At 44.6% G+C, this 27,988-nt stretch overlaps 4 protein-coding genes across 5 annotated transcripts; 1 reads left to right on the forward strand and 3 right to left on the reverse strand.

Moving 5' to 3' along the window:
• Positions 1-1,005: 1,005 nt before the first annotated feature.
• On the reverse strand, positions 1,006-9,327 carry znf532 (zinc finger protein 532). 2 transcript variants are annotated; one of them, XM_068334653.1, is made up of 9 exons: positions 9,224-9,327; positions 5,299-7,624; positions 4,735-4,913; positions 4,045-4,221; positions 3,536-3,698; positions 2,745-3,053; positions 2,483-2,595; positions 2,211-2,349; positions 1,006-2,133 (listed from the first exon to the last, which is right to left on the reverse strand). In XM_068334653.1, exons 2-9 carry the CDS (start codon positions 7,591-7,593, stop codon positions 1,636-1,638), a joined length of 3,873 nt encoding a protein of 1,290 aa, XP_068190754.1. In that variant the 5' UTR covers positions 7,594-7,624; positions 9,224-9,327; the 3' UTR covers positions 1,006-1,635. The 2 variants fall into 2 exon arrangements, with proteins under 2 accessions (XP_068190754.1, XP_068190753.1); XM_068334652.1 differs by having other exon boundaries at positions 4,735-4,916.
• A 7,670-nt stretch (positions 9,328-16,997) lies between these two features.
• grp (gastrin-releasing peptide) lies at positions 16,998-18,305 on the forward strand. Its single transcript, XM_068335675.1, has 3 exons — positions 16,998-17,210; positions 17,860-18,091; positions 18,178-18,305. The coding sequence occupies exons 1-2, from the start codon at positions 17,060-17,062 to the stop codon at positions 18,057-18,059; spliced, it is 351 nt and encodes a 116-aa protein (XP_068191776.1). The 5' UTR covers positions 16,998-17,059; the 3' UTR covers positions 18,060-18,091; positions 18,178-18,305.
• Positions 18,306-18,425: 120 nt separating this feature from the next.
• rx3 (retinal homeobox gene 3) lies at positions 18,426-21,647 on the reverse strand. Its single transcript, XM_068335199.1, has 3 exons — positions 21,207-21,647; positions 20,720-20,955; positions 18,426-20,338 (listed from the first exon to the last, which is right to left on the reverse strand). Exons 1-3 carry the CDS (start codon positions 21,469-21,471, stop codon positions 19,904-19,906), a joined length of 936 nt encoding a protein of 311 aa, XP_068191300.1. The 5' UTR covers positions 21,472-21,647; the 3' UTR covers positions 18,426-19,903.
• A 1,466-nt stretch (positions 21,648-23,113) lies between these two features.
• Positions 23,114-27,961, reverse strand: cplx4a (complexin 4a). Its single transcript, XM_068334761.1, has 3 exons — positions 26,813-27,961; positions 25,925-26,012; positions 23,114-23,945 (listed from the first exon to the last, which is right to left on the reverse strand). The coding sequence occupies exons 1-3, from the start codon at positions 26,974-26,976 to the stop codon at positions 23,718-23,720; spliced, it is 480 nt and encodes a 159-aa protein (XP_068190862.1). The 5' UTR covers positions 26,977-27,961; the 3' UTR covers positions 23,114-23,717.
• Between the last annotated feature and the right edge of the window lie 27 nt (positions 27,962-27,988).

Consider the following 27,988-nt stretch of genomic DNA (forward strand, 5'->3'; position numbering starts at 1 on the left):
TAGTTTTTACATATAATTATATATAAAGTTTTATATAGAGAATTTTATTTATGTAGTTTTAGTTTTATATATGCACATATATAGTTATAGAATATGTAGAAAACAGCATGATGCTCTGAAAATCTCTAATAGATACTGTAACTTCCAAATTATCACAACCCTAAAGTCAGCATCACTTACTGAGGACGGCGTACCGCTTTGGCGTCTCCTGGTTCAGGTCCCAGAGGAACGTGTTGGTGTCCTCCATACATCTGTGAGACGCCTTCAGGGCCTCCGTATTTTCCAGCGCCACACTGAACCGCGCTAACAGGAGCACCACTACCCAGCCCTGCTCCATTTCCAGGACTGACTGCATCTTTTTTAGTGGAGAAGATGCTTAAATATGAGAGGGGACACACCGTCATCTAGAGAGTGGTGTGAAATTCATTTTGCATGGGGATGAATTAAAATCCTGCTGGGTTGAATGTTGGTCGTCCCACCTGGCTCCTTTTATCAGGTGTGAACAGATCGAGTTACATCCCGTGGTTTAGTCTCTACACAGGAACAGGTGAAAGTCTAAAGATGATGGTTCAGTAAGGGTTGGGTTGTTGTCACTGGCAAATCAGATTTCTCTATTAACTAAATACTCTTTGCAATGGTTCATCTCTTAAATTAGTTAAATATTACTGGAACCATTTTTCCCAAACGCCATGGACCAATCTAATACATGAGACATACCAAGAGTGACCAGTAGAGGGTGAAGTTCCTCCAGTGTTTCACTTGACCATGGGTTCACAGTTTAACAAAAGTCCACTCAGGTGTGTTTTGTCTCTCAAACATTCAAACAGGCTGAGGATGGATCTTGTTGCCACCACACATTCACACGTTTTCTGTCTAAACCAGCGGTGCCCAACCTTTTTGTCTCTACAGAGAAACGTCAGACAATATTTTCACGGTCCGTCCTTTAAGGTGTAGTGGGTAGATACAACAAAATAAAACGATACAATTATATCTTTATCTAAATCTAATAATAAAGTTTGTATCAACTTTATTAGCAGCGTCTTCGTAACGTCGCACCAACGTTTGTTACTTGTTGGTTCTGCTACCTTGGGAGTTTCAGTGTAGTGGTATATATTCTGTTAGTGGCCGGAGCGGCCCCTTTAAGAAGGTAGTCATGTGACTGAGGCAAGCATCTCCACAGGCATCAAGAGTGAGTCATAGACAGATGTGGAGGAGAGAATCCACTAATGTAAAACTAAACATGGTTTAGAAGCAGATCAGAACGAAAACAGAAATAATGGAAGTTCTGGATTATTTCTTTGTGACCCGGTACCAACTGACCCACGGATTGGTACTGAATGACCCACAGACTGGTCCACGACTTTGGGGTTGGGGACCACTGGTCTGGTCAACAATGGAAACTTGCAAATAAAAAACTCTTCTTGAAAGGACCTGTAGAAACATCTATGTGTACAGAAACTATGGTTCTATTTATTTGAATAAAAATTGTCGCGTTAGCCTACACGTTTCATCTTGTGTGTGTTTTGTGTATTATTACATGTTGTCGTACCCTACAGGCAATTTTTTTCTGTAAAAATGTAAAAGAACAGTTTTGACTTGATGGAATGGTTTCACGTGTTTCCCTTCCTTTCACCTTCACTTCTCGGCCACCTTCATCCTCTTTGACTTGATGAACGCCATCCCGTGTGTCCTCATGTGTGTGTTCAGGTGTCCCTCCGTTTCAAACGTCTTCCCACACACTTTGCATTTGGTGTTGGGCGTCCCGTCGTCATTCTCATCCGTGACGTCCAGCTGGTTTTCTCTCTGGCTCTCATCGTCGTTCTTGCCCCGCCCGTTGTACCGGGCGAGGCCCTGCTGTTCCTTCAGCCGGTGGACGATGAAGAGGTGGCGGCCCAGCGACCGCGGGGACGTGTAGCAAAGTCCGCACTCCCGGCACTGGTAGGACGAGCCGTCGGTCTTGTGTTGGGGGATGTGCTCGTGGAAATCCGTGACGTTCTCGGCGGTGAATCCACAGACGGCACACTTGTGAACTTTGAGGATGTTCACCTTGACTCTCTTTAACGGTTGGGAGTCTCTGGAGTTCAGGTCCGGAGGCTTCTCGTCCTCTTCTGGCTTCCGTTTGGGGCTGGGATTCTGTAAAGGAGAATAAACAGTACCATAAACAGGTCTGTCATGAAAGATGGTTTAGCTCTGTAGATGGGCCACAGCACCGTTTTCTGTTCCGGTGAGGTCTCTGTGTTGTCAGGTCGGACCGGTTTCCCCAGCTGGTCTTGGTCTCCATGCATTAACTGGATGTGCCGGTCCAGTAGCACTCTTTTAGTGAAGGGCTGACTCAGATCCGGACAGTACCTGCAACGCACAACTCTGTCAGAAATAACCCAAGTGTCAACTCCCGTCTGTCTGCTGGGAGGTGAGGACGAGGAGGTGTGTCAACCCCAACCTGAACGTTGTGTCAGAGCAGAAAGGTTTGAGCGTGACTCACGGGCAGGTGTGGCCCTTCCTGTGTCCTTTGTGTTTGAGCCGGTTGTGTCGACAGAGACTATGAGGGGAGCTGAAGGACTTGTCACATTGTGGACACGGGTGTTTCTTCAGTACCTGCAATGTAAGGACCACAAAAGTTTAAACCCACTCCTATTAGACCTCAACCTGCAGTGAGGAGCTGAAGGACACGTATGTGTAGTTACGGATGCAAATGAGTTCCTCGTGAACCTGTTGGTATGTAAAGGTGAGATTCAAACCTTCACCTTTCCATGCTCGCGCCTCATGTGAGCCACAAACACCTCCCTGGAGCTGAACAGGTTGTTGCAGTCCCCACAGGTGAATCCTGATCCTGTGGTGGTCTTCAGGTCCGCCGAGACGTTGCTCTTTGTTTTCTTCAGCGGTGAAGGCGGAAGCTTCTTTTCCATCTTATCTTGACCGTTTATATTTCCTCCGTCGTTAATATTGTTACTGGGGCTGTTGCCGCCATTGGTGTTGGTGGGTTTGGTGCTTAGAGGGAGGTTGATTCCCAGGTTCGGTGGTCCTTCAGTGGTCTTCAGGGTTCCGTGGATTGCCTGAAAGCATTTCACACACACTTTATTATACCGAGGCTGTCATAATCACTGTAATGTAAAGGTGAACCTCAGCTAACGTCGTTTGTAGTTACTTTATTCTCGATTAGACGTTGTTTTTAAAAAAATACAGTTTGAGTTTATGTAATTTTAGTCCACTTTACTTTTGTCTGACATGAATATTAGAATCACAAAATCACTAGTAAAATGTTAAAAGCACATAATATCATGCTACTGTACAATTGTCAGCTTAAAATATATTTTTTATTAACAAATATTAAAATGTACTCATTAATAAAGTTCAGTACAGCACTGGGAATGGTTAGCTACAGTTAAGCCTGGAGACGAGTTCATTCAACTTACGCGTCTCCTGAAACCGATTAACGACGTAAGCCGAGCTTATTTGCATTCTTGGACTACATTTACACACTCCTGAGTGTTTTTTCAAATACCCTGACCTAATAAAAGTTGCTCTTTATGCCCACCTTGATGTGATCCAGCATCAACTGTTTCTGGGCGTAGTGCATGGAGCAGTCGGGGCATTTGAACACTGAAACTTTGTGATTGATGACGTGCTGGTCGAAGTGAGCGCAGAGCAGAGACTGCAAAGTGAACACAGTGTCACACATGGAGCACTTGTAGATCATCCTGAAAGACAGAAAAAAGGCAGATTTAAAGACGCTGGAAACACTTGAAAAATGAAAGGAAATGAAAACTCCGGCTGCCAGTCGGTGTCCTGAAACAAATATCCTCACAGTGAGAGACGCTCTATTACGTTTAAGTCTTCAGTGGCACAGAAACACCTGGTTCAGCGTCATGGAAAGGTTGTCGACAAATCCACTATAAGCCACCATGTCGAAAACCACAAATCTTGCTCCTAATGGAGCGGCGAGGACGACGCCCAGGAAAAACACGGATTGGACACGGGTGTTAGGAAACCTACGTAGGTGTTGGTTATTGTTTTCGGCTGTTAAAGAAGAACCTGAACACCTACTTGGGGTCTCCTGCCACCATCCCTGGATGCTGCGTCTGAACATGAGTGTGGGTTCCTGGTGCAGACTTGAAGGCCATGGGGCACAGCACACATTTGAAGAAGACCTCGCAGTGGGTGCTCTGGATGTGGGTCTTCACCGTTGCAGCGTCGGCAAAGATCACGCTACAGTGGACACAACTAAAAGGAGGAAGAAGAGTCAGATGTGAAGAAGATGCTGAGTGAGCATCAGGCTCCTCTCTATGTCAATAGGTAGAATATTTGTGGATGTTTCTAAATAGGAACTCAATCATGCAACTATGATGCTAAACCTGGGTTCTTCTTCTTCTCTCATTGTTACTCATGCAGTGAAAATATCTCCACCAGGAAGGGTTAAATCTATTAAAGCAGGTTTTAATGACTCATAATTGAACTGTGATTGGTCAGGAACTTTGCTTTCAGATTCTCCATAGGTTTTATTACAGCCTGTCAGTGACATCAAATTATCAGAACGATGCAGACATAGTTTAATAAGGGTAATTAGAGATGACAGCGACACATTGACAGGCAGACATTAGATGTAAGTATAGCCACTGATGACGGAGGGCACTGAGGTAGAAAGCATGAACTTATTTTGATCTACAGATATTGATAACCAACGTTGAAACTTTGTGGAAGAGCGTGAAATGAAAGTGATATTTGGGTTCTACAGACCGATATCCGACTCTGCGGCTGTAATGCAGGCAGTTCTTGGTGACGTGGGACTGGAAGTGGACGGACCGGCAGCTGGTGCCGCACTCAGGACAGATGTAAGGAGACTTGTGCTGATGGATCCTCTGGTGGGACAGGAAGCTGCACTGATTTGGGAGAATCATCTGGCAGGTGGTGCATGTCTTCTGTCCAAACAGATGAAAGGAGACAAAGAAAATCGTGAATAATACCTCATCATGGCCACAGATTAGAGCCAGTATCCATTTCAGGAAACTCTTCCTACTTGTTGTTTAGAGACAAAGTCAGAGAGAGCAGACTTGGATGGTTTGGACACGTCCAGAGGAGAGATGGTGAGGATTTTGATGAAAGGGTGATAAGGATGGAGCTACCAGGAAAGAGGACAAAAGGAAGACCAAAGAGGAAGTGGATGGATGTAGTGAGGAAGACATGAAGGTAGTTGGTGTTAGAGAGGAGGATGAAGAAGATAGGCTGAAATGGAGCAGGACATGCTAAAGGGAAACTTCCAAAGGAAATGATGTCCCTTATGCTCTGGCCAGCATCACACACCTGCTCACTGGTCTCTGAAGTCTCTTGGTAGTGCATCGCTAGCGAACCTTCATCCTGGAACGTTTCATTGCATTCCAGACACTTGAGGTTGGGCCTGTAGAGTTTTGATGAATCGTCTTCCATTGGCATCGTCGCTGCAAGAGGAGATGAAATCCCGGCAGTCGGGTACCCGGCATCTGCAGCTCGACCGGCAATTTGACCAGGACACGCCTGTGTTTGGGAGGCAATCCTGGGTGGACCTGATGAAAACGAGGTGTTTATCATCTGGTCTGTAGGGATTGGCTTTAGTATCAGATGTGAGCACTGCATGACAACCCCTTTGTCCTTGTGCCCCCTGGCATGAGATAAGAGGCTGCACTTATTGTAGAACACTAAACCTTTGGTGCAGTGGTTGCAGGTGACTTCGATACGTACACTGCGGCGTTCATAGTGCTGCGTCAGACTCTTCTCAAGAGCAAACGAATCTCCACACTCCAAGCATTTGTAGCCATGTGAAGGTAAAGAGATGCAAGCTGAAGCTGGTGGACAGAGGTTTGGGATGTATACTGGGACAGGGTTTATGCTACTAAGGACTTTATTGAAGGCATCCACGACAGAACTTTGAGAACCAGCAAACACCTGAACCCTGGAAACTTTCTTTGAAGCGCGGCCAGGCAGAATTGTCTTCAGTTTGATCCGTTGTGATTTCTGATGCTGTGGTTGTTTGCTTGACAGGACTTGTTGAAGGTCACAGACAGCAGAAGATACACTCTGAGGCAGAAGGTTCAGGTTACTAAGATGAAGCGTCGTTGGCACAACTTTGGCGTTAGCCAGACTTGAGGCAGGGACCATAACAGTCTGTTGCTGGATAGCATTAGCAGCCTTCAAGATAGCACTGCTGGCACTTTGCACTGATGCAGCAGGGATGACTGTTGCTTTTACCGTTGTATTGTTAGCTAGCTTCAGGTTGATGACTTGGGAACCAGCTGTCTTGACTGCTGAGACCGGCAGGAAGGCAGTTGCTACGGGTTTAATGGTCATTTGCTTCGTTATTTCGATTTTGGGGCCTCCAGTCGTGGTGACAACTGTGGTTGGCAAGGAGTGTTTTGTTGGAGTGAAAATTGCACCAGTGGTCGCCATGATAGGTGGGCTATTTTCTCCTTTTCTCAAACCACCAGGATCAAATTCTGGTAGGACTCGGGTTATTGTTCGCTTGATCTGGCCAGATGAGGTCTTGATTGTTTTGATCCTGACTTTCGGGATGACCAGTTGAGCATCGCTGATTGAGGCGGAGGAATCTTTGCTGCTTCCCTCACTGGTGATACTAGAGGGGCTTTCTGGTTGTCTTGTCAGAAGCCTCTTTGCAAACTCCAGGGCTGACTCCTGCTCGGGCGGCTTCTCTATAGTGATGGGATCCTCATTGGCCTGGGTCATCTGTGTTGTAGTGCAGTTCAAAACGCTCATGTCTGTTGTGCTAGCCTTTTTGGCACTGAGGGCTGCAATGGCTGCTATACAAGAGGAAAGTTTTGTGGAAGACTTGGCTTTGACTTGAGATGCATCAAGGAATTCGGATAGCTCTCCAGTGTCCTTACTCTCCTGAACTTCTGACTCCAGCACAGTGTCCTTGAGTTCTTGTCTAGGCGATGTTGATTCATGGAGCACATTAAACTCAGAAGCAACCGTGTCACCTTTGTTGTTTTTCCACTGATGAAGTTTATGGTCTCCATTCGCTTTGGGCTTCTGGTCATTGTCCACCGATACAGGGACTTTTGGAGTCTGGTCCTCTTTCTTAGCAGTGGCCCTAAAGAGTGACTGCACTCTATGCTTCTCCATGGACTCATCCACCTCAATTTTATCATCATCATCGAACTCCTCAGCACTGGAGATGGGGCTAAACTGATTGAAGGTAGGTGATTGATTGTTATTTGTCTGCCTTTCCTCTCTGGGAGCTTTCCAGCCATTCTTGGGGTAATGGACACCTGGCGAGTTCACAAGACCATTTTGAAGTCCGTTGCCGACAGAAGGAGGGTGGAGCTGGTGGAGGAATTGCCAATCCTTCTTTGTTATGAACCCTCTCTGCTCACCAGGGTCCATTTTTCGGATGTTCTTTACAATGACGCTAACGCCGACATCATGTCCTGTTGAGGCGTCGTTGGCCTCGTCTTCGTCGGTGGTCACCGCGCCGCTGCACTGCTTGAGCTGTCCATCGTGGTCATCGCTGTGGCCAGATTCAATGGCAGCTTTGGGATCCACCATGTCAGGGATGTCAAAGGCTGCCAGCAGGTCGTCAAAGTCTGGCGTCTTTACATCACCCATGGTCCTGCTGGGATGGTGATGAGATGGTCACCTGAGGAAAGGCGACATGAACGAGTAACATGAGCTGCGTTCGTTCATAAACGTGTCGGACATCACGGTGCACGTGATGAAGAAATGTCACAAAGACTACTGGACTATTTAGTCTCCAATCAGACTGTGTGTCCGGGATAAGAACATCATCATCATCATCATCATCACCATCATCATCACCACCATCATCATCATCATCATCATCATCATCATCATCATCATCATCATCATCATCATATTCATCATCATCCATCCATCCATCACTGCATCCTCATCATCATCATCATCATCCTCATCATCATCATCATCATTATCATCATCATCATCATTACCATCGTCATCGTCATCATCAACATCATCATCATTGTTCCGACTTTGAAGAATCAAATCAAACGTGATAAATTTAGGTCAAAATCTTGTCCGACTGTTTGAAGCTTTGATGACATGACAATGTGTAATTATTAATGTTCTGCTTTAAATAATCAGGAGAGTGATTGATCTTCACCGATTGATCTTAACTGATTTATGTTTGCTTTTTGATCTTTACTGAATCATCTTACTGATTGATCTTTACCGGCTGATCTTTATTTTTTTGATCTTTACTATTTGATCTTTATTGATTGATCTTTACTGACTGCTCTTTACTGATTGATCTTAACTGATTGATTTTAACTGATTGGTCTTTACTGATTTATGTTTACTTACTGATCTTACTGATTGATCTTTACTGGCTGATCTTACTGATTGATCTTTACTGGCTGATCTTTACTGATTGATCTACTGTTTGTTCCTGCGTGAGGACATGAACCGCCCGACTGGAGACTCATATTTTAGACTAGTTCAGTCCAGACAATGACATATTTGCAATGAGATATGTATGGACAAAATGATAGAGAGAGGAAGAGGAGGAGGAAGAGGAGGAGGAGAAGGAGGCGGAGGAGGGTGGGTGAGGATAGCAGAGAGGAGGGCGTGGCTGCTGAGCGTTAACAGGGGTGGGGGGAGGCCTGGTGGAAAGAAGAGCTGGTCGCAGCAGATGAAGGCTACAGATGGGTTTTCACCATCGTTACTGCGACGTGAACGTGACTCAGCCACTCCTCATCCTCTGTTCTTCATCCCTCTCCAGCCTGGTGAAGATCCTCTAGGCCTGCCTCCCCTGCCTCCCCTGCCCCCCCCCCCCCCAACCCCCCCCCCCCTCTGGGAGCCCTGATGTGTTCGCTGACACCCCGGCGGCGGCGAGGAGCGGCCATGGAGCGGCCTGGGCCGTGAGCACAGAGAGGTATTGTTCCTGTCAGCCCCCCGTCTGCCTCAAACCGGTCTCAACCGGTTCCGGTCAGCCAGCATAAAGCAGCGTGCTGCAGCACACACACACACACACACACACACACACACACACACACACACACACACTCTTCCCAGAACGCACTGCAACATCTCTATGACACTACACACATATTGTTGAGCAGTGACGTAGTTAGAAGAGATTCACCACTAAGGCCTGCAGCACGCTAGGCCACAACACACACACACACACACACACACACACACACACACGAGCGAACACATGCGTGTTCATGCACATAGAGACAGAAGCGTGGCATACCCGTGTCAGATTATTTTTCCAATCTGCGAGATTATCAGTCCTCCTGCAGAGGCCTCAGCACCTGCCTCCCTCCAGTCCACATCCTCCTCCTCTTCCTCCTCCTCCTCCTCTTCCTCCCCTCCCCCCCCCTCCCTCTCTCCTTCACTGCTTCAGTCGTAGGTTTGCGTCCCGGTCCAGGCCTCGTCTCCTCCTGGAGCCCCCACCGCCGCCTCCACTACGGTCGTGCATGAAGGGACGGGTGGAGAAAGGGGGCAGTGTTCAGCAGGCGAATCAGGCCTTTTGTCTCTGACTGTGCTGGGGGGGTGGGGATGATGAAGAGGAGAGAGAGGGAGATGGAGACAAGAGGGAGGTGGGGGGAGGAGGAGAAGGAAGTGAGCAGGAGAGGGGGGTAACGTGTGCATTCTGTTTGAGGCCTCAGCATCATCTTCATCAGGAGGAAGCTGATGGAATCAGGGATCAATAATCATAATGTAACGTATCAATAATGCTTCTGTTCAGGTCGTGAACTTCCTTCCGGTGAACGCATGCAGCGTGACATCACAGGGACGATGAGGATGAGGATGAAGAACAAAAGGACGCCGTTCCAAACCTACCTGCAGCCCGTCTGCATCCGGCCGCCGCCTCTGATTGGTCGGCTGCAGTCGGATCTGATCAGCCTTCGTGGTGATGAGCAAGCTGTCGGTTCCCACGACGACGGCTGGGTTCGCTGCGTCTGAAGGCCCTCATGGTTCCCCCTGTCGCTCCACAGCGTGACAGATTCACACTCAGAGCGCTGGAGGAGGATGTTGCCCCCCCCCCCCTAAACAGAGACCTGGTCACATGACACCCCATCGTCTGCAGAGAGGAGCTGCTGTGTGGAAAGGTTGGTGAGGCTCCATCCGAACAAAGACGCTCTGTGAGCTCTAAAGACAGACTTTCCTCCTTCTATTTCTTATAAAGGAGTAAATCTGATGTAATCTAATCTAATCTAATCTAATCTAATCGAGTCTAATCTAACATTTAAGAAAGGTCAAAATGAAATGTAAGTGTATTTTACAGCCACATTAATTCTCAGATCCTTTTTAAATAGAAGAGAACGTCATGCCGTGTAGCCGATGTTCAAACACATAAAGCTTTATTTAAAAAGGTCAGAAAGACACAAACCTTTATTAGTTTGAGCGACAGATCGTTTACATTCATACAAACAGTTAAATATTGGTTATGAAGAGTTGGGACCAGCTGCAGCTAACATTGGTAATGTGCTCTCTACCTCTCTGACCATAGGGAAGTGAAGCAAACATCTCTGACTTCTGATTGGACGGCGGCTGGGCCGAAGCCTCCAATGGCCGACAAGCTTCCCGAAATACCACAGCGACGACTTCCCATCAATTACAGAAGACGATGGAACACTCAAAGCGTCACGTGACGTCTGTGAGGAATGAACATCAGTCCAACTAGACAGATAAAGTACGGCTTCCATTAGGACTTCCTGTTTTTTTATGCAAATCTTTTTTAACAGAGTGTACAAGGATTATATAACACTTGACTGGGGGTAATGTGCAAAAATATTACATACAGTCAAATAGCTTATAAGTGGTACACACATTTAAATTTTTTGAAGCATTTTGTTCAATTAACCACTGATTTATTCTATATTTTGCATTATTATTTACATTTTCCCATTTTAAGGAGATGTTTTTGTGGAGTCACAAATGATGAAGATGATATAGAATGTGTGCAGATCCAGAAGAGGTGCTGTCAGAAAGAACTTTTTGGGTATTGAACAAGCTTTCTTCCATTTGATATCACTCATAAAAGAATTGTGATAGGAAACGCGTGGAACACATATACATTCTTTTTCAAATAAAGTGCGTATATTAGTATTTTTTTAAATGTATTTCTATTTTTGGAAACATCTTTCCTATTACTGTTTCAATGGAATTGGAAAATTTCAGAATAATGTTTTTACACCTTTCAGTATAGCATCAAATATTTTGTATATTCTTTTGGTGTGACCTCTACATTTATTTATTAGGGGGTGACTTTTTTGAGCAGCAGCTTCATGCGTCATGATGACGTATGAGCCGCACACCTGCACATGGAAAGCTGTGTGAATCCACCAAACACTGCCCCCTGCTGGTTCCTGGGTCAAAAGTGTTGTGTGTACATACAGTAGTGTGTGTGTAGATACAGGGTGTAGAGCAGGGGTGTCCAACTCATTTTCACCAGATGTAACTAAAAAATTTAACTAAATTCAACTCAATGTAATGTAAAATAAATATAACTCCTCCTTAATGTTAAATAACTGAATTTATGACTTATTCTAGTTACAAACATTAAAGTTAGACAGAAAAATATGTTTGTTTGTTTCTCTGTTATAATAAAATATATCTTTATAATTTTGTAATTTTTTAACAGAACTACAAAAATGTAATTAGTACTCATACTCAAAGTTTTTCCTGTAAGGGCCACAAGACTTTTCCCTTCTCCGATTGGTCAGCTTAGAAGTTGTGTTTTAAGTCTATGAATCAGAACCAAGAAGGTTCAAACATTTTCAAATTAAGCAGAAGTTGGTCCAGTTAAAGAGTTCAGGCGGTAAAAGAAGGTTTTGTGTGAAGCGTGAACTGTTCTGGTAGTCGTCCTCGTCCTCTCACCAGAGCAGCACGGCGGCGCAGCGGTAACGCTGTGGCCTCACAGCCAGGAGGTCTGGGGTTCAAACCCCACTGAGGGCCTCTCTGTGAGGAGTTTGCATGTTCTCCACGTGTCTGGTGGCTCCAAAAACATGCGCATAGTTCAAGTTAAAATGAGAATAGGTGTGAAGGAGGGTGTGAGGACACACCTGGGGGGGTCATTGTAGTGGGGAATTGGTTCTAAACCTGGTTACACAAACATTTTGGTCGGTTCCTCCACCTGTGAACCCATAAATACAAGTTCCAAACCAGATCCAGCAGCTGAAGGTTTAGCTCAGAGAGATGAGAGGAGGAGCTCAGACCTGAGGTTACGGGTTCAAATCCCACCCCTCCCTTCATTTTTCTGGCCGTTTCCTGAACGACGAAGACAAATACGCCCGGAGAAAAGGTGTGAGCGTGAAGGAATCGGTAGCGTGGTGGGTTAGCCCGTAACCATTTGAGCCCCCGGTGTCACATTCAAGTCCCAACCCAGCGCTGCAGGTTCTGGATCAAAACTGTGTCTCGCAGTAACGAGGCCCGGGGGGGGCCGTGTCCCCTCCGCGTTGTGTGGACTATAGAAGGAGAGGGTTATGGAGCCCTGGGCCAGAACCGGCTGACCTTTTACTGCTTTCATGAACAACATTTTAATGTAGTCGGAAGGGGGGAGTGGCTGCCGCCAGGCGAAGAACGTTCGGATGAGGTGAAGTTTGTAGGAAATGATCCTTTTTTTTTTTTTTGTGAAGAACCTGTGATGTGATAAACAGAAGAAACACAGCTGATATTTTACTATCATGAAGGTGAAGTAACGTCTACCAGTAGACTGAATGAACAGGATGGAGACACTATTGATGACATAGATGAGAACCAAAGAACCTCTCTGGGACCTACAGAGAAAAAGGTCTTTGAGGTTAACTTCCCGTTGGACGTTAACTTCCCGTTGGACGTTAACTTCCCGTTGGACGTTAACTTCCCGTTGGACGTTAACTTCCCGTTGGACGTTAACTTCCCGTTGGACGTTAACTTCCCGTTGGACGTTAACTTCCCGTTGGACTGACCGACCCTTCTGTCGGGTCCAGGAGGCTCGTGGACTCCGTCTCCAGCTCTCTTCAACTTCCCCGTTCCAAACGTGGAGGCGGGCCACATCCGGCCCGCGGGCCTTAGTTTGGGGACCGCTGCTCTACATGATCCACCAGTTCCAGGACGGATCGCTGTTACGACCCAGATCGTTAGAAAGAGTCGTAACAAGAAGAAACCGACGTAAAGGGTTAACGTAAAAATATTTGATAAACCAGAGATTATCTTAATCCCTGGACAGAGTAAAGGTTTTCAAGATTAACTAAAGGGCCAAAGGAAGCTGCTCAAAGGAATAGAACCACAAGAGGACCGCTGGAGTCCTCTGGAAATTACTAGTGAAGTGGAAACAAAACCCACAAAGTAATCTGATTACAGTTGTACTAAAAAAGTAGTGAGCAGCCCCCCCCCCCACTCCTAACGCTAACACAATCCAGTGACTAACTCGGCCCACTCTTCACAATGTGGTCACAAGTTTGGTTCAAACATCTCCAGGAGCAAACAGCCCCCCCCCCAGGTCTGAACAGCTGAAGACGATTTGAGGACTCCCGCTCTGATTGAGGAGAACACTCTGCACCAATCAGGAGCCGGGGAGGGAACAGGTGGAGTGGGCGGAGCCAGGACTGAAACTAGATTGCAGGCAGTAAAAACTGAAAATGTGCTTTAAAATAGTAAAAAAATAAAATAAATACATGTAAATCAAAACAGTTGTGTTCTTTCTCGTGGCTCTAATCTGCAATTTAACCTGAGTTCATTCAAATGAAATAAATATAAATTAAATACTAAATCCACCCTCCGCTCTGACTGCTGGTAAACAAACCAAAGCCCTCTCGCTGCACTGACTTCCGCTACCGTTGCATTGTGGGAAATGTAGTGTTGGTGCGCGCTAAACACCAGCGGTCGGATGCGGCTTTCGGACCGGTTCTAATAGTAATTAAAAATCATCCAGCGGGCCATAAATAATTCATCACGGGCCACATCTGTCCCGCGGGCCGTGACTTTGACATATGTAGTGTATAATATGTTCGGGTGTCTTTTGATACAGGGTGTCTACTATGGTAGTGTGTAAATACAGGGTGTATACTATGGTGTGTGTAGATACAGGGTGTATACTATGGTGTGTGTAGATACAGGGTGTATACTATGGTGTGTGTAGATACAGGGTGTATACTATGGTGTGTGTAGATACAGGGTGTATACTATGGTGTGTGTAGATACAGGGTGTATACTATGGTGTGTGTAGATACAGGGTGTATATGTTACACGCCCCAGGGGTGTGGCTAGTAAACAGATTATATTTTCTGCCAGGTAGACCTGAATAAACAGGGAAAAACACGAGACAGAGTCAGTTTCTGTGTTTGTTGTTCTCTCTTCCTTGATCACCTCAATTTATTAACAATCATGTATCTTAAATCACTTTACTTTGTTTTAAAGGGGTTCAATCATTTCAATCATTAATCACGTTCACAAAATATCAATGACACATATTTTCTCCATACAGTCTCATCATCAATACCTTCTTCTTTGCATACATGTCCACATTCCCATATGTTTTCATTACTCAGCATCCACATACTGTAATAATGTTTGATTTTTACCAAACATGTTGCTTACTGCATTGAATTAGTCCATTCTGTTTTCGTACCGTCACATCCCTAATGACTGTATTGTTTTTAATCATCACATTAACACATATTAAAGTATTTCTATCATCATGTAACCATTTCTATCATCATGTAACCATTTCTATCATCATGTAACCATTTCTATCATCATGTAACCATTTCTATCATCATGTAACCATTTCTATCATCATGTAACCATTTCTATCATCATGTAACCATTTCTATCATCATGTAACCATGTAAATCAAGAGATAATCATGAACCAAACACAACATCACCTCTGTTCTGCTAACAGGCTAACACTGGATTACCATAATATTAGTATAATATAGTGTATAAAGACAACTGGATGCACTTCATGGGAAAACTGGAGAGAATTAACAATGTATAAAAAATGGAAATGTACTCTTTCAATGTAAACAATAAATCACACATCTGAAACACAAAACAGGAGCTTGCAAGATTATAGGAGCAACAAAAGTAATATTATCAGTGACACCACCCACATGTCCTTTAGTGGACGGCCGTCATGGCTGCTGCCACGACACTTAGCAAAGAATCCTAGTTTTGTTTAATCGTACAAAGTGCTCATAGTAAACGTGTTTCATGTGCCAACCTTATATCTACCTGAATAAACAGGGGAAAACACCAGACAGTCAGTTCCGGTGCTCGTTGTTCTCTCTTCCTTGTTCATCTGCAGTAGAACGTCACGTGGGCACCTAGTTTACCTGTCTCTGGAAACGTAGCGGCCACCTGGTGGCGGAATGTGGAATAGGTGTGTTCCTACAATAAACAGTACATCCCTGTTCATTCTCAATACACGTGAAGGCTATTCAGAGTACAAGAAAAGTATCTAATATTACAAAAATGTGACTACACTTTTGTGTATGTCACACATACTATGGTAGTGTGTGTAGATACAGGGTGTATACTATGGTAGTGTGTGTAGATACAGGGTGTATACTATGGTAGTGTGTAGATACAGGGTGTATACTATGGTAGTGTATAGATACAGGGTGTATACTATGGTAGTGTATACATACAGGGTGTATACTATGGTAGTGTGTAGATACAGGGTGTATACTATGGTAGTGTATAGATACAGGGTGTATACTATGGTAGTGTATAGATACAGGGTGTATACTATGGTAGTGTGTAGATACAGGGTGTATACTATGGTAGTGTATAGATACAGGGTGTATACTATGGTAGTGTGTAGATACAGGGTGTATACTATGGTAGTGTATAGATACAGGGTGTATACTATGGTAGTGTGTAGATACAGGGTGTATACTATGGTAGTGTATAGATACAGGGTGTATACTATGGTAGTGTGTAGATACAGGGTGTATACTATGGTAGTGTATAGATACAGGGTGTATACTATGGTAGTGTATAGATACAGGGTGTATACTATGGTAGTGTATAGATACAGGGTGTATACTATGGTAGTGTATAGATACAGGGTGTATACTATGGTAGTGTGTGACAACTAATAAAGGACGTTTCCTGGGTTCTTGTCTGATAAATAAATCCATCCATGACGTCACCCTGACGTCATGCTGTGACGTGTTCACAGCCCACTGGGGACTATTTGTTGGGTTGTGATCCAGGGAACGTCCACCTGCTGAACACTGACTGTTACCCGCACCTTATCTGCCCCACCTGTTGCCCTCCTCCAACAATGCGTCTGTCAATAAGCGCGTGAAAGGGTTCGGTCACGCGTGAGAGTCCCTCACGCACCTACGGGCCTTTTCACGCTGACAAATGATCGATCAATAATCCATAAACGCTGTATTGTCAGGTTGCTGTAACTGAGCTCACAGGTGCTGCTCATCGTCACGCCGGGCGTCTTGTTTTGTCACCGCTGCTGACGTCATTTCCTGTGAAAACAAGGGGACGTTTTATTTGTCAGGGAGTAAACCCACACTGGTGAGTTTAATAATGAAGTCATGATTAATTTAATTCATTATTCCATCCGCGGCTGTTGACGCTTCCCTGGAGGTCATGTGACCTCCTGATGCTCAGCCTGAAGTAAAATCTGAGCTAAATATGACGTCACTAAACAATAAATATCGATAATCATCAGTGGGGTACTTTTGGTCTTAATCGAATCATGAACGTTTTTTCCCTTGTTTTTATTATCGTTGTTACTTAATCGATCGCTGCTCGATACCCGCTGCTGATTGGTTGAACCGGCGGACAGCGAGTCATATACCGACAGTATGTGTGTGTGTGTGTGTGTGTGTGTGTGTGTGTGTGTGTGTGTGTGTGTGTGTGTGTGTGTGTGTGTGTGTGTGTGTGTCGAGGGGGGGTTACTTTACTTAACGCGTCGGGGGTGTGACACCCGGTGCCCCCCCCCCCCCCCTCCCGGTTCACGGTAATAAAATCAGTTTCAATTCTTCAAAGTTAGAAGAAGCTGGAAGCCGCTCCTCTGAGGACCGACTCCCCCCCCCGCCGCCGCCGTTCAGACCGACTTCCCCTCCGGTGACATGGCGGGAGCGCTGCTGCGCCTCCCGGGGAGCTGCAGACCGGTGTGGCCGGTGATCATCATCCTGGCCGCGGCTCCCCGCCTGGTGAACGGCTCGGAGGGTCCGGCGGCTCCAGGCAGAGAGTCTCCCCGGGGAAAGCACTGGGCTGTCGGTAAGAACCGGAGCCGGTGGACCGGGGACCCGGAGCAGCAGTTAGAGTGCTAATTATTATATGTAACAATTATTAAATATAATTATATCTTTATATAATTATATGCAATAACCAATATATATTATTATATAAAGATTATTATATATTATTATATTATATAAAGAATATAAAATAATAATAATATTATACTTTTTTTTCTCCTGTGTCTCAACTCTAAAAGGTTTCTTATAATTTAATAGAATTAAACCTGTTGATAAGATGTGCTGTAGAACAAAAAACAATAATATTAATAATATTGATTTAATTGATTTCAAATAAGATAAACTGATAGGTTGTATTGGTTGACTTGACTTGTATTGGTTGTATTTGCTATGTTGGTTTTATTAATTGAATTGGTTGCACTGGTTGCATTGATTGTATTGTTTTAATTTATTGTATTGGCTGTATTTGATTATATTGGTTGTATTGGTTGTATTTATTACATTGATATTGGTTGTATTGATTGTATTGTTTTAATTTATTGTATTGGTTGTATTTGATTGTATTGGTTGTATTTATCACATTGATATTGATTGTATTAATTGTATTGGTTGACTTGATTGTATTGATTGTATTGATACTGTGATGACATCCATCATGTCCTTCTCAGGGCATCTGATGGGAAAGAAGAGCGTTGTGATCGTCCCTGAACTGCAGGAGACTTTTGGTGACTTCCTCAAGTCCCCGGCAGGACCAAGAGGGACAGAACCGGACCGGAACCAAAGACTGATGGAGGCTCTGATGCAACACAAGAGACAGAAACAAACAGCACAAACCAAAAGCAGGCTGTTCGGTCTGGGCGGTGCCTGAGGGAGGAGGACTGAGGCAGATATCTGACAGAGGTCAGCTTGTTGGGCTTTAACATAAAGTTGTCCCTCAGATTTCTGTCATGACGCGTCGCTGATTTCTTTCTTTATTTCCTCTGCAGACATCACATCGACTCCATCTGGCTTCAAACCTGCAACACAACGACTCTTGAACTCAGCATGAATTATCCATCCTCCTCTAGGCATGTTTCCTGTCCTCACACACTCACAGCGTCACGTTTCCCTGCTGGAAAACCAATAAAGGTTTATTTTCTCAGTGATGTCATGTTTTTAATTTCCACACAATGCAGCAGATTATACACTGAAAGCAGATTATAGACTGAAATGATGAATAGGAATAATGCTTTACACTTTACAGATGTCATTTTATTTCCTGTCACGTCTTTTCTTACAATTGATTAAGACGCAGCATGATGCAGTAACCAATATGAGCCACTAGGTGGCGGAAAACACCCACCATGAGGGGATCCGGAGTTTTCTGATAGATTTGGAATAGCAGCGATTTCACCATCATCAATCATCATCATCATCATCATCATCATCATCATCATCATCATCATCATCATCATCATCATCATCATCATCAGATCCGCAAAAACAGTTTGTGTTGACTTCAGGGATCAGAACCAACAAACACCAACAGTGTTTATTTAGGACAGCAGGGTGGGGGCGGTGGGGGGGGTGATGGGGCTGTTATTAGCTCTCAGGGGCAGCAGACAATAGCAGATGCTAATTGGAACAATTTGGTTACACACCGTGTTGTTCTTTAGAGCCAGAGGAAGGTTCTCTCCGCACTCATTTGTCACGGATGATCGGGGAACAATTGAGGTACAAGACACTTTCACCCCGTCATTATGCGTCTAATCCCAGGAGCCAATGGGATTAAGTTTACAGGAGCTAATGAGACAAACTCATTCTGTGAAACAGAGGAAGGAAGTCCGGGAGCTTAAACTGCCTTTTAACGACCGATGGAATTAAACATGAACGCGTAACGAGACCAGATGGATCCTGACGCGCAAAGACGCGTTTTACGTTTTTTCTGTGTGGAGCCATAAAACACTTAAAACCACATTCACAAATGGGCCTCGATATGAAAATAAATGTACATTTTATAACCTGAGAGTCGCGTTAGTGGATCCCAGCACTTAAAGCTGTTTTTTTAATCCATCGGTATTACCAGCAGCATCATTTTGTCACGACTGTTTCCCTCCGTTTTGTGGGGATCTTCATCACTTCAGGCTTTTAACAGGTGAACTTTATTGTGTAGAGAAAAAATATATATAAACACATTTGTTGAATCTTTCATGGTGACGATTAAAAAGCATCGATGAGGATGAGGAGGGCTGAGTAAATACTGTGGCGCTGCATTAGAATAAAAGTTGTCATGCAGAGGAGATGAAGGAGAGGGAAGAACATCATCATCATCATCATCATCATCATCATCACCGTCGTTCATTAGTATCAGCGTGTTCCTGACATATCGGATCATATTTAGCATTTATTACTGCTTTATAACACATTAATCATGAGGACATTAATAAGTGTTTACTGATTCCGATGTGTTTTTTATTCACCGTTCCACCTTCATTACATGTTTTTACGTCACCCTCGAGAGGAGGTGTGGCTGTTGACATAAGGTTAATAACCACTCATAGCCTACGAACGTTACTAGATGTTTAACTGTTGGCCTTACTAGTGAAGACGCGTCTAATCCAGGAGCAGGTGTCCCTCTAAAGACCCTCCATAATAAAAGTCCCATCAGATGGAGAGCAGTCAGTGTCCAGAGTGATGCATTGTGGGTATTGGTGTCCGTTCGGAGCCTCAGCATCACCACGTCTTCCCCATAGACTGAATGTGTTCCTTGGCCTTCATCCTCAGTGAGGCAATACTGGAGTTCCTGGGGTCAGCTGAGCACTGGTACACCGGGGGTGGGGGGCACATGGAGCCTACGTGGGGCAGGTGAGGGCTGTGTCCGAGGGCAGGTGAGCTGAGGAAGGAGGGGGGCACGGATGGAGGTGGGGAGGGGGCGTAAGGGCCCGGGAGGCCCTGCGAGCCGGTGAGGAAACCCGGGAGGGACTGGAGGGAGGTGGAGGTGGTGATGGGGGTGGACAGCCAGGGGTCCAGCTGCAGGCTGGGGCCCAGGGTGTTGCTGGGGGGCCGGCTGAAGGACAGCAAGGAGGAGGGGGTGTCCTGGAGTTTGATGGAGCTCACCTCCAGCTTCTCCTGGCGGCGCCACTTGGCCCGACGGTTCTGGAACCACACCTAAGAAAATATTTTTAAAAAAATTAAATTCCCTATTCAACTCAGGAAAACTTTCTTTTACAATACGAGGACAACACCCCCCCCCTAAAAAAGTAAAAAAAAAAAAAAACAGGAAAAAAATTGAGAATAAAAAACTTTAAGTTAAAAATGTGAAGAATTAAAGAAATAAATGTCTCTGATGACGGAAATATTTATTTAAGGTGTTAATTTTCATTTCTGTCTTCCTTTAAGTGACGCGAAGCCACGAAGTTTAAATTTAAATTACAAATATTAAAATCAAAATCTTCCAAATTGTGCAAATAAAATAAATTTAGACCTAAGTTTGAGATATTCTTGTCTTTGTGAGGACACATAAATCAACTCTTTTTCCGCGGGTCCCACCTGGACGCGGACTTCGGGCAGGTTGACCTTCATCGCCAGCTCCTCCCTGCTGTACACATCCGGGTAGTGAGACTTCTCGAAGGCTCTCTCCAGCTCGTGGAGCTGGAAGGTGGTGAAGGTCGTTCTGTTGCGTCGGTGCTTCTTTTTGGGGTTCTCGTCGTCGGACAGTTTTCCGTCTCCGTCCGGTGAATCCGGGCAGACCGAGGCTTCCGCGGCGCCGGAGGCGCAACACACACCTGGTGGGGAGGGAGAGCATGTGAGTGGAAGATAACTTCTGACAATCACAGAAAAATACTTTTAATTTGAAGTGTCTGATGTGAGAAATGAATAGTTACATTTTTAAATTTGTGCGTAAAATTTGTTCCAATTTTACGCACAAAAAAAAAATCAGTTAAACAAAACCTGACATAAAAAGAATTATTTTCTTGAGTAGTTTTTTTTAATACAAATGGAGATTTGAAATTCGGAAAGTCTTGGATCCACCTACTGTCAAAACTTTCTGAAGACGCGCTCTTCTTCATCGCGGTTCCGTTCGCGCTGCGCTCCGGTTCTTTCACCAGGACCTTCTCCGTCAGGCTGAAGGAGGCTGAGTTGTGGAAGATGGACCCTTCCCTTAATCCCAGTATGGCCTCTATGCTGTGGATGGTGGCCGGGTTGTCCCCCTGGCTCTGGCCGGAGCGTGGGTGCGTGGGGGACGTGCGCTCATCCATCATCATCATCATCACTTGAGAAGTTGATCCAAGAAGCCACATTTGTCGGCGTCCAGTCCGGCTTCTTCTTCCGCGTTGTGTGTCCGCCTCCCTCAGAGGATTTGGAGCATCTTCACACCGGACTTTTAAAGTGGAGCCTGGCGTAAGACCCCTTCCCAGGCGGCACCCCCGCCGCGCGTCAGAGAAGGGGGCCGTCCTGTTGGATTTGGCCCTGGATTTGGGGGTAACTGCGCGCCCTGCAGGCTCCAGCGCGCACCCTCCCTAACTCCTCCCTCCCCACCGCGCCTACATCGGTTTAAACCCGCCTTACATAAATCTTAAAACCATCTTTCCACTCCTCCAGATGTCATGTTCATGTCAGGAAAAAAAAAGCAAGATTAGGCCCACAGATTAAGGTGCAACCAAATTATAATTACAAGGTTTCTGGAGGACACAGATTTATAAATGAGAGCTTAATATTTAATCAAAGCGTCCAGATATTGTTGCCAATCCGAAGGCGCGTCAGGACCAGATTGAATTTTACGCGCGATGAAGACGCGCGTAAAATACAAACAGATTTCTATTCTCCTCATGAATCGGTTCGGATTCGACTCATGACTGATAAAACGGGGCATCAGCTATGGATGGGGGGGTTCTTTGAGGTTGTGGGGGTGGGTCGGTGTTGAGTTCCAGCGCGTAACAAAGAGCAAACATAACAAATTTGAGCTGTGAACACTTCACCACCGACAAAGACGGGCAGCCGTGTGGTTGGTAATCCTCCTCAAGGGGATTACATCATGTTACTCAAAAGAGTTAAAACCCCTGAAACTAGTTAGCTTTTCCTAATTACACAAGGTGAACTTATCCTTTGTTTGCCTGCCAGAGCGGGGGAGGGAGGGGGTGCGAACTGAGCACCTCTAATTAGCAACTATTAAAAAAAAAGTTTGGGAAGCGATTCGGTGTTTCTTTTAGCTCCATGCTAAAGCAGTTAGCCTGGAGGGGGTGTGTGGGGGGGTGTCGCCTCAATGAAGTCTTCCTCCATCATGGAGGAATGGGTTCTGATGCATGGAGGGGTCGGGGATGAAGGAGAGGAAGAGGAAGAGGAGGAGCGCAGGGAGACAACCTTGGCTCTGCTGATCCTATTAGGTTCTAATCTCCAGACTCCATAAATCCACCACCAGTTAAACTTCATGTGAAACTCTAAATGTTGACACCCCCCCCACACACACACACACACACACATTCCTGTCTCATCATCTCTAACAAGTGTTTGGATCAAGCCCAATTAAATTAAACCCTGATGGTCAATGGGATTATTAGTTCTAATCTGAAATGTTTAACAGGGTTAATAAACATAATCAGGATGTTTCTCCCAAATAAGAATAAATAATAATAATACTAAACATATAAGAATAAATAATACTAAACATATAAAATTAATAATAATACAGTAAAACTAATTTAAAAATAACTTAATAAGAAAATATAATAATAAAGGCAACAATAATGCTAATAATAATAATAATTAATATTAGTAGCTGTAACAATCATCAACTAATAATAAGAAAATATAATAAGGGTATATATATATATATATATATATATATAATAACAATAATAATAATAAACTCACCAGTGGAGTGAAGTTTTTTTTGGATTGTCTTTGTAAACATTAAGGATTTGTGTTTCGTCACAACAAACATGTTTCTTGTGTTGATCAACATCTTTATTTAAACACTTCCTGTTGGTTTTATGTACATGAATGTGTATCTTTGTTCAGATCTGTTCAGGTTTCTACAGAGGTTCACATTCAAAAAGTCAATAAATCAACGTAAAGCCAGGATGAAGATCTGCTGCTCCGTAACGACACTGAAAGAACAAAGAATCTAAAGATCAGAATTAGTTCCAACAACACATTTAAAAAAAAAAAAATCTAGAACAACAAGCAAACCAAAAGGAAAGAGTTGGAATATTCAAACAGGATTGAATTTAGAAGTAAATATGTGTTAGAGACGGAAATGTCTCATCTTTACAACAATCAGAAAAAAGTTACCATGACATCACAGATCATCTGTTTTATTTAGTTGCGACTGGAAGGTAATATTTATGTTGGAAATTACAATTTTTTTGCATAAATGATCTAAAAAAACGGTTAAAAAAAAAGCAAACAGATCTTTTTAAATCCTCATCTTCTGATGTTTTTCTGATCACATGTTTGTCTTTAAAGACGTGAACTTTCCAAACTTCAGTCTCCCAGAAACACCAGGAGTTTATTTCCTCCTATAACCCCCCCACCCCATCCCGCTGCTTCACATGACGGAGCACTTCTCCTCGGCTTTGGTCTTCAGCTCGGTGACGGTGGCCGAGGCCTTCTCCTTCAGCTGGTCCATGTCCATGTTCTGCAGGTTCTGGATCTGCCCCATGATGGAGTCCTTGCCCTCCTCCTCGGTGGCGTCCTCGTCCACCATCTTCAGCAGCTCCTCGGGGACGTCCACGTCGTCGCCGGCCATCTCGATCATGTTCTCGTCCTGCTCGCTCTGCAGACGACAGCAGAAGAAGAAGATATTTCACTTTTATTTCTTTAAATTATTCATATAGTTGGAATAATTTTAGGGGGGCCGGATTAAAGAACCTCATGGGCCGTTCATGGCCCGCGGGCCGTAGTTTGTCCATGCCTGGTTTAAAGAAGACATCCTCCGAAAACTTTATAAACAATGCATCAGGGAAACTTCGAGATTCTTCTTAATCCTTAATCCAGATTGAATATTCTGACGTCGCCTTTCTTCTGACCTCACTGCTCATCTGTGTTCCAATAAAACGGAATAGATTCTTGATTTGAAGGATGTGAAACAACAAATGGAATCACATCGGTTTGGTGTCAGGAGGAGTCGTGCGGCCGTTACTACGGAGAGTGTTCTAAACCTCAATCTGTGGGATTATCTCCACCCGCTTCAGCCTTTCCTCTCCGAATCCCTGCGATCAGGCTAAAGATATCTGCGCAGCACGACACACTATAGACACGGTATATATTTAAATATCTCACTGTGAATAAGACGCAGATTGTTGTCGACCTCCCGGCGGTTAAGAGGAAGAAAACAGGATTGTTTAGGAGGCGCAGAGGAGTGGAAATCCAATTAAAACGTGTCTTAATTTCATTGTCGCTTCTTCCTTTTCAAGATGCCGCTCAATGTAAACATCATTCATGGGAAATAATTAGTTTATATTATTACCATGTATATTGTCCTGATGGTGTGTGTGTGTGTGTGTGTGTGTGTGTGTGTGTGTGTGTGTGTGTGTGTGTGTGTGTGTGTGTTATTGTTTAAACCTGAAACGGAACAATAAGCTGAAGGTCGCCTCAGAATCAGGGTGAATGGAAGCGAGTTCTTCCAGCAGCAGGAGAATAAATCCACTTTGCTCTTTTGCAAACATGAAGTCGATTCATTCGATTTAACCGCTAGATTATTTGATGGGATTAGACGACCCATTTTCCTTCATCTTTAATCCAGACGTACCTTTTTTGTGTCTCCCATCGCAGCGTTTTCCTTCTGATCTCCGGTTCTACCCGGGACACCTGCTCTCGTGAATCACGAGGTGGACTCACGACTACGGACACCTCCCTCGCTAATCTACATCCTCCTCCTCCTGCTTCATCCAGCCTGCTGCTGGTTAAAGATAACCTCCACAGGAAGCAGCTTTCTACCACCTGTACCGTTTAACAAAGACATTACGACTCCGTATTCCGCTGGAAACATAATAATCTGCTGTTTGGACGGGTGATAGTAATGGATTACATGTAATTGGGATTACATAATCCGATTATGAAACACAACTGACCGGAATTACAGTTCAAAAATATGTAATTTGATTACAGATATAGTTCAGTGGATTAATTAATTCAATATTTGAAATTCAGATTAAAAAAATATTCATATCATAATGTTTTAAAAATCAAAATCACAACATTTTAAATCTCTGCAATTAACAAAAAACAGACAATAAACCACATCCTATATAATAATAATAATAATGACAATAATAATCTGTTCTCCTTATTAAAATTATCATTAGTAATAGTTTACTATTATTTATTATAATTAATAATCATTATAATATCTAATAATATTTTTTGCTATCTTAATAATTTATAATATTTTTTTTTATTATTAGCAATAGTTTATTATTAAGCTGGGATAGGCTCCAGCTCCCGGCAACCTGCAACAGCAGATGAAACGGTAAGAAAATGTGTATATATTTATTATTATTATTATTGTGCTTGTCCCTCCATTAGGAGACAGCCTGTAACAAAGACCGTAGGTCAAAACACAGGGACAGTAGATCAAAGGTCAGTCTGTTTTTTAGTTAATTTTCATTCATTCCTTTTCCGAACCCCTTTTTCCACTTTTGCGGGTCACGGGGGTTGCTGGAGCCTGTCCCATCAGAGTTACATGAGGTCATGTCACCAGCTCGTTGCTATGACTACGATAGGGGTGTTGACAGTGGGCGTGGCCGTCTTTACCTTTGGCAGCCTGTACTTTTCTCGCAGACACACCCTCAGCGTCGCCCTCTCTGCCTTCTTGTGCAGGAAGTCTGCGTCCCTCTCCATCCTGGAACACAAATCCAAACCGTTAGAAGCATCGTGGCGTCTGCTAGTGTCGTCATGGAAACGACAGGGCAGCAGAACAGATGCCACCATGGGGGGGGGCTGCACCTGAGTCCAGCCGGTCCCAATGTGGTTGAGGTAAACTTGGTTCTACGCATCAAACTCGACCGAAGAGCTGAAACATCTCAGGAGGCTTTTATTGTGAAGGGCTGGTGATGGCCAAATATTTATTATAGATTATTAATTTGCTGCTCAAACAGGTTTTATTCCAGATTGAACTTCATGGTGGGATGATTGATCATTGATCCAGATCGATTGAAAGCAGATTAAAATCAAACCGATTTGAACTGAGGGGCCTTTAAAACGTTAATTTGCATAAAATGAGATTATTAATCTACGTTCAGAGGAGAGCAGAGGATCCTCCCTGAAGGGTGAGGCGGGATTAATACGGTTACGTAACAGACTGATGATGCGAAATCTAGTCTGCATCAGCGACGTGAAGCCGTGCAAAATTAAATTTGTACTTTTTAACATCCTATGATTTTAAAATAAAATCTCAGGAGCGTCCGTCGCTACGGAAACTAAAATAACTGCTTTAAAATGTGGCATAAAAATAATTATTATCTTAGATTAAATTCCTCCTTCGATTCCGTATCTCTGGTATGGGGTCACGACCCCCGGCTTTTGGTGGGGTTATCGTTATAGGAGACGTGTCTGGGGTCCCTTCAGATTAAAGATGAGGGTCTATTCAAATGAAGGACGCGAAGACGAGTCGAGGTCAGATTATCACGTGTCGCTACTCACTTCTCCTCCACCAGCTGTTTCTGGTACTCCTCGTACTCCTCCCGGGTCATCCCCGCTGCTTTGGCCGGATCCGAGGGGGTGGCCTCCTCTTCTTTATCGCCTCCGCCGCCCAGGCCCATCCCTGAAAGGGGGTTCCCGATCATGCTCTTGATCAAGAAAGCCATGCTGAGGCGAGTCGGGGTTCCGTCTGTGGAGATGAAGAAGGTCCTGCTCCCCTCTGGGTTCCTCCGGTTCCTCTTCCTTTATCGGACAAATCCAGCAGTAGCTCTGTGGCTAACCTGTCGCTATGGAGCCAAGGACACACTGACGACAAGCCACACACACACACACACACACACACACACACACACACACTCTGCCCGGGCCATAATCTGGATTTAATCCTCCCTGCTCCTCTGGGCTAAGAGGCAGATGGCCTGTTTTCTCTCTATTTTTAAACCAGACCTTTGTGGATGTTTCCTTCATTCCGTTTTACTATGATGGGTGTTTTGAGGGGGGGGGGCAGCCCCCAGTGGAATGTTTTTTTTGGGGACGGGTGTCCTCGCTTTGGGGGCGACACACGGAACCTCCACCCGCTGGCGCCTAATCACGTTAGCGAAGCCGAGGCCGAACGGGATTAGAGCTTCGTTTATCCCCCACCGAGCCACCACTCATGCCGTGCTTTTGTTCAGGGGTGGGGTGATTGACGGGGGGGTTGGGGGGGGTCGTTTCACTTGGCTCTACGTCACGAACCTGCGGCCGGGTGGGGGATACGTCCCCTGACGTCTCTAAGACGTTCAGAGATCACGCCGATGTCGGCTGATGGAGTCGTGACACAAAACCTGCTTTATTATAATGAGGCTCGGTGGGAGGGGGAGGGGCATGTGGTGGGAAGAACTCCTTAAATGGACAAAGGGGTGGAGTCAAGTTGTCTTTCTCTCCATGAGGAGGAACCAATGAACCGTTAGCTGTAGAGTCGACCTCAGTGGACCACGGGACACTTCTTAAGGGCCTGAGAGCAGACCTGGGAAAACTATGGCCCGGGGGCCACAGCCGGCCCTTCGTACGTCCCTGTCCGGCCCACATGAGGACAATCTTAAGTTCTGTACACAAAAATTACATACAAAATCACAATACTTTAGTATTTCCTGTAGTACTGACATTACTGTAGTATTTCAAGTAATAATTACATTAGTA

Source organism: Antennarius striatus, chromosome 15, assembly GCF_040054535.1.
Source record: "Antennarius striatus isolate MH-2024 chromosome 15, ASM4005453v1, whole genome shotgun sequence".
Taxonomy (NCBI): Eukaryota; Metazoa; Chordata; class Actinopteri; order Lophiiformes; family Antennariidae; genus Antennarius; species Antennarius striatus.

Coding starts and splice junctions, on each gene's coding strand:
- znf532 (XM_068334652.1), bottom strand. CDS start 7,593: ATGGGTGATGTAAAGACGCCAGACTTTGACGACCTGCTGGCAGCCTTT. Junction 3,054..3,535: donor TGATGCTGGATCACATCAAG/GTGGGCATAAAG, acceptor AAATGCTTTCAG/GCAATCCACGGAACCCTGAA. Junction 2,134..2,210: donor CCTCACCGGAACAGAAAACG/GTGCTGTGGCCC, acceptor TCTCCTTTACAG/AATCCCAGCCCCAAACGGAA.
- grp (XM_068335675.1), top strand. CDS start 17,060: ATGGCGGGAGCGCTGCTGCGCCTCCCGGGGAGCTGCAGACCGGTGTGG. Junction 17,211..17,859: donor GGGAAAGCACTGGGCTGTCG/GTAAGAACCGGA, acceptor TGTCCTTCTCAG/GGCATCTGATGGGAAAGAAG.
- rx3 (XM_068335199.1), bottom strand. CDS start 21,471: ATGTGGCTTCTTGGATCAACTTCTCAAGTGATGATGATGATGATGGAT. Junction 20,956..21,206: donor GTCTTCAGAAAGTTTTGACA/GTAGGTGGATCC, acceptor CCTCCCCACCAG/GTGTGTGTTGCGCCTCCGGC. Junction 20,339..20,719: donor TGCCCGAAGTCCGCGTCCAG/GTGGGACCCGCG, acceptor ATATTTTCTTAG/GTGTGGTTCCAGAACCGTCG.
- cplx4a (XM_068334761.1), bottom strand. CDS start 26,976: ATGGCTTTCTTGATCAAGAGCATGATCGGGAACCCCCTTTCAGGGATG. Junction 26,013..26,812: donor AAACAGCTGGTGGAGGAGAA/GTGAGTAGCGAC, acceptor TTTGTGTTCCAG/GATGGAGAGGGACGCAGACT. Junction 23,946..25,924: donor AAAAGTACAGGCTGCCAAAG/GTAAAGACGGCC, acceptor TGTCGTCTGCAG/AGCGAGCAGGACGAGAACAT.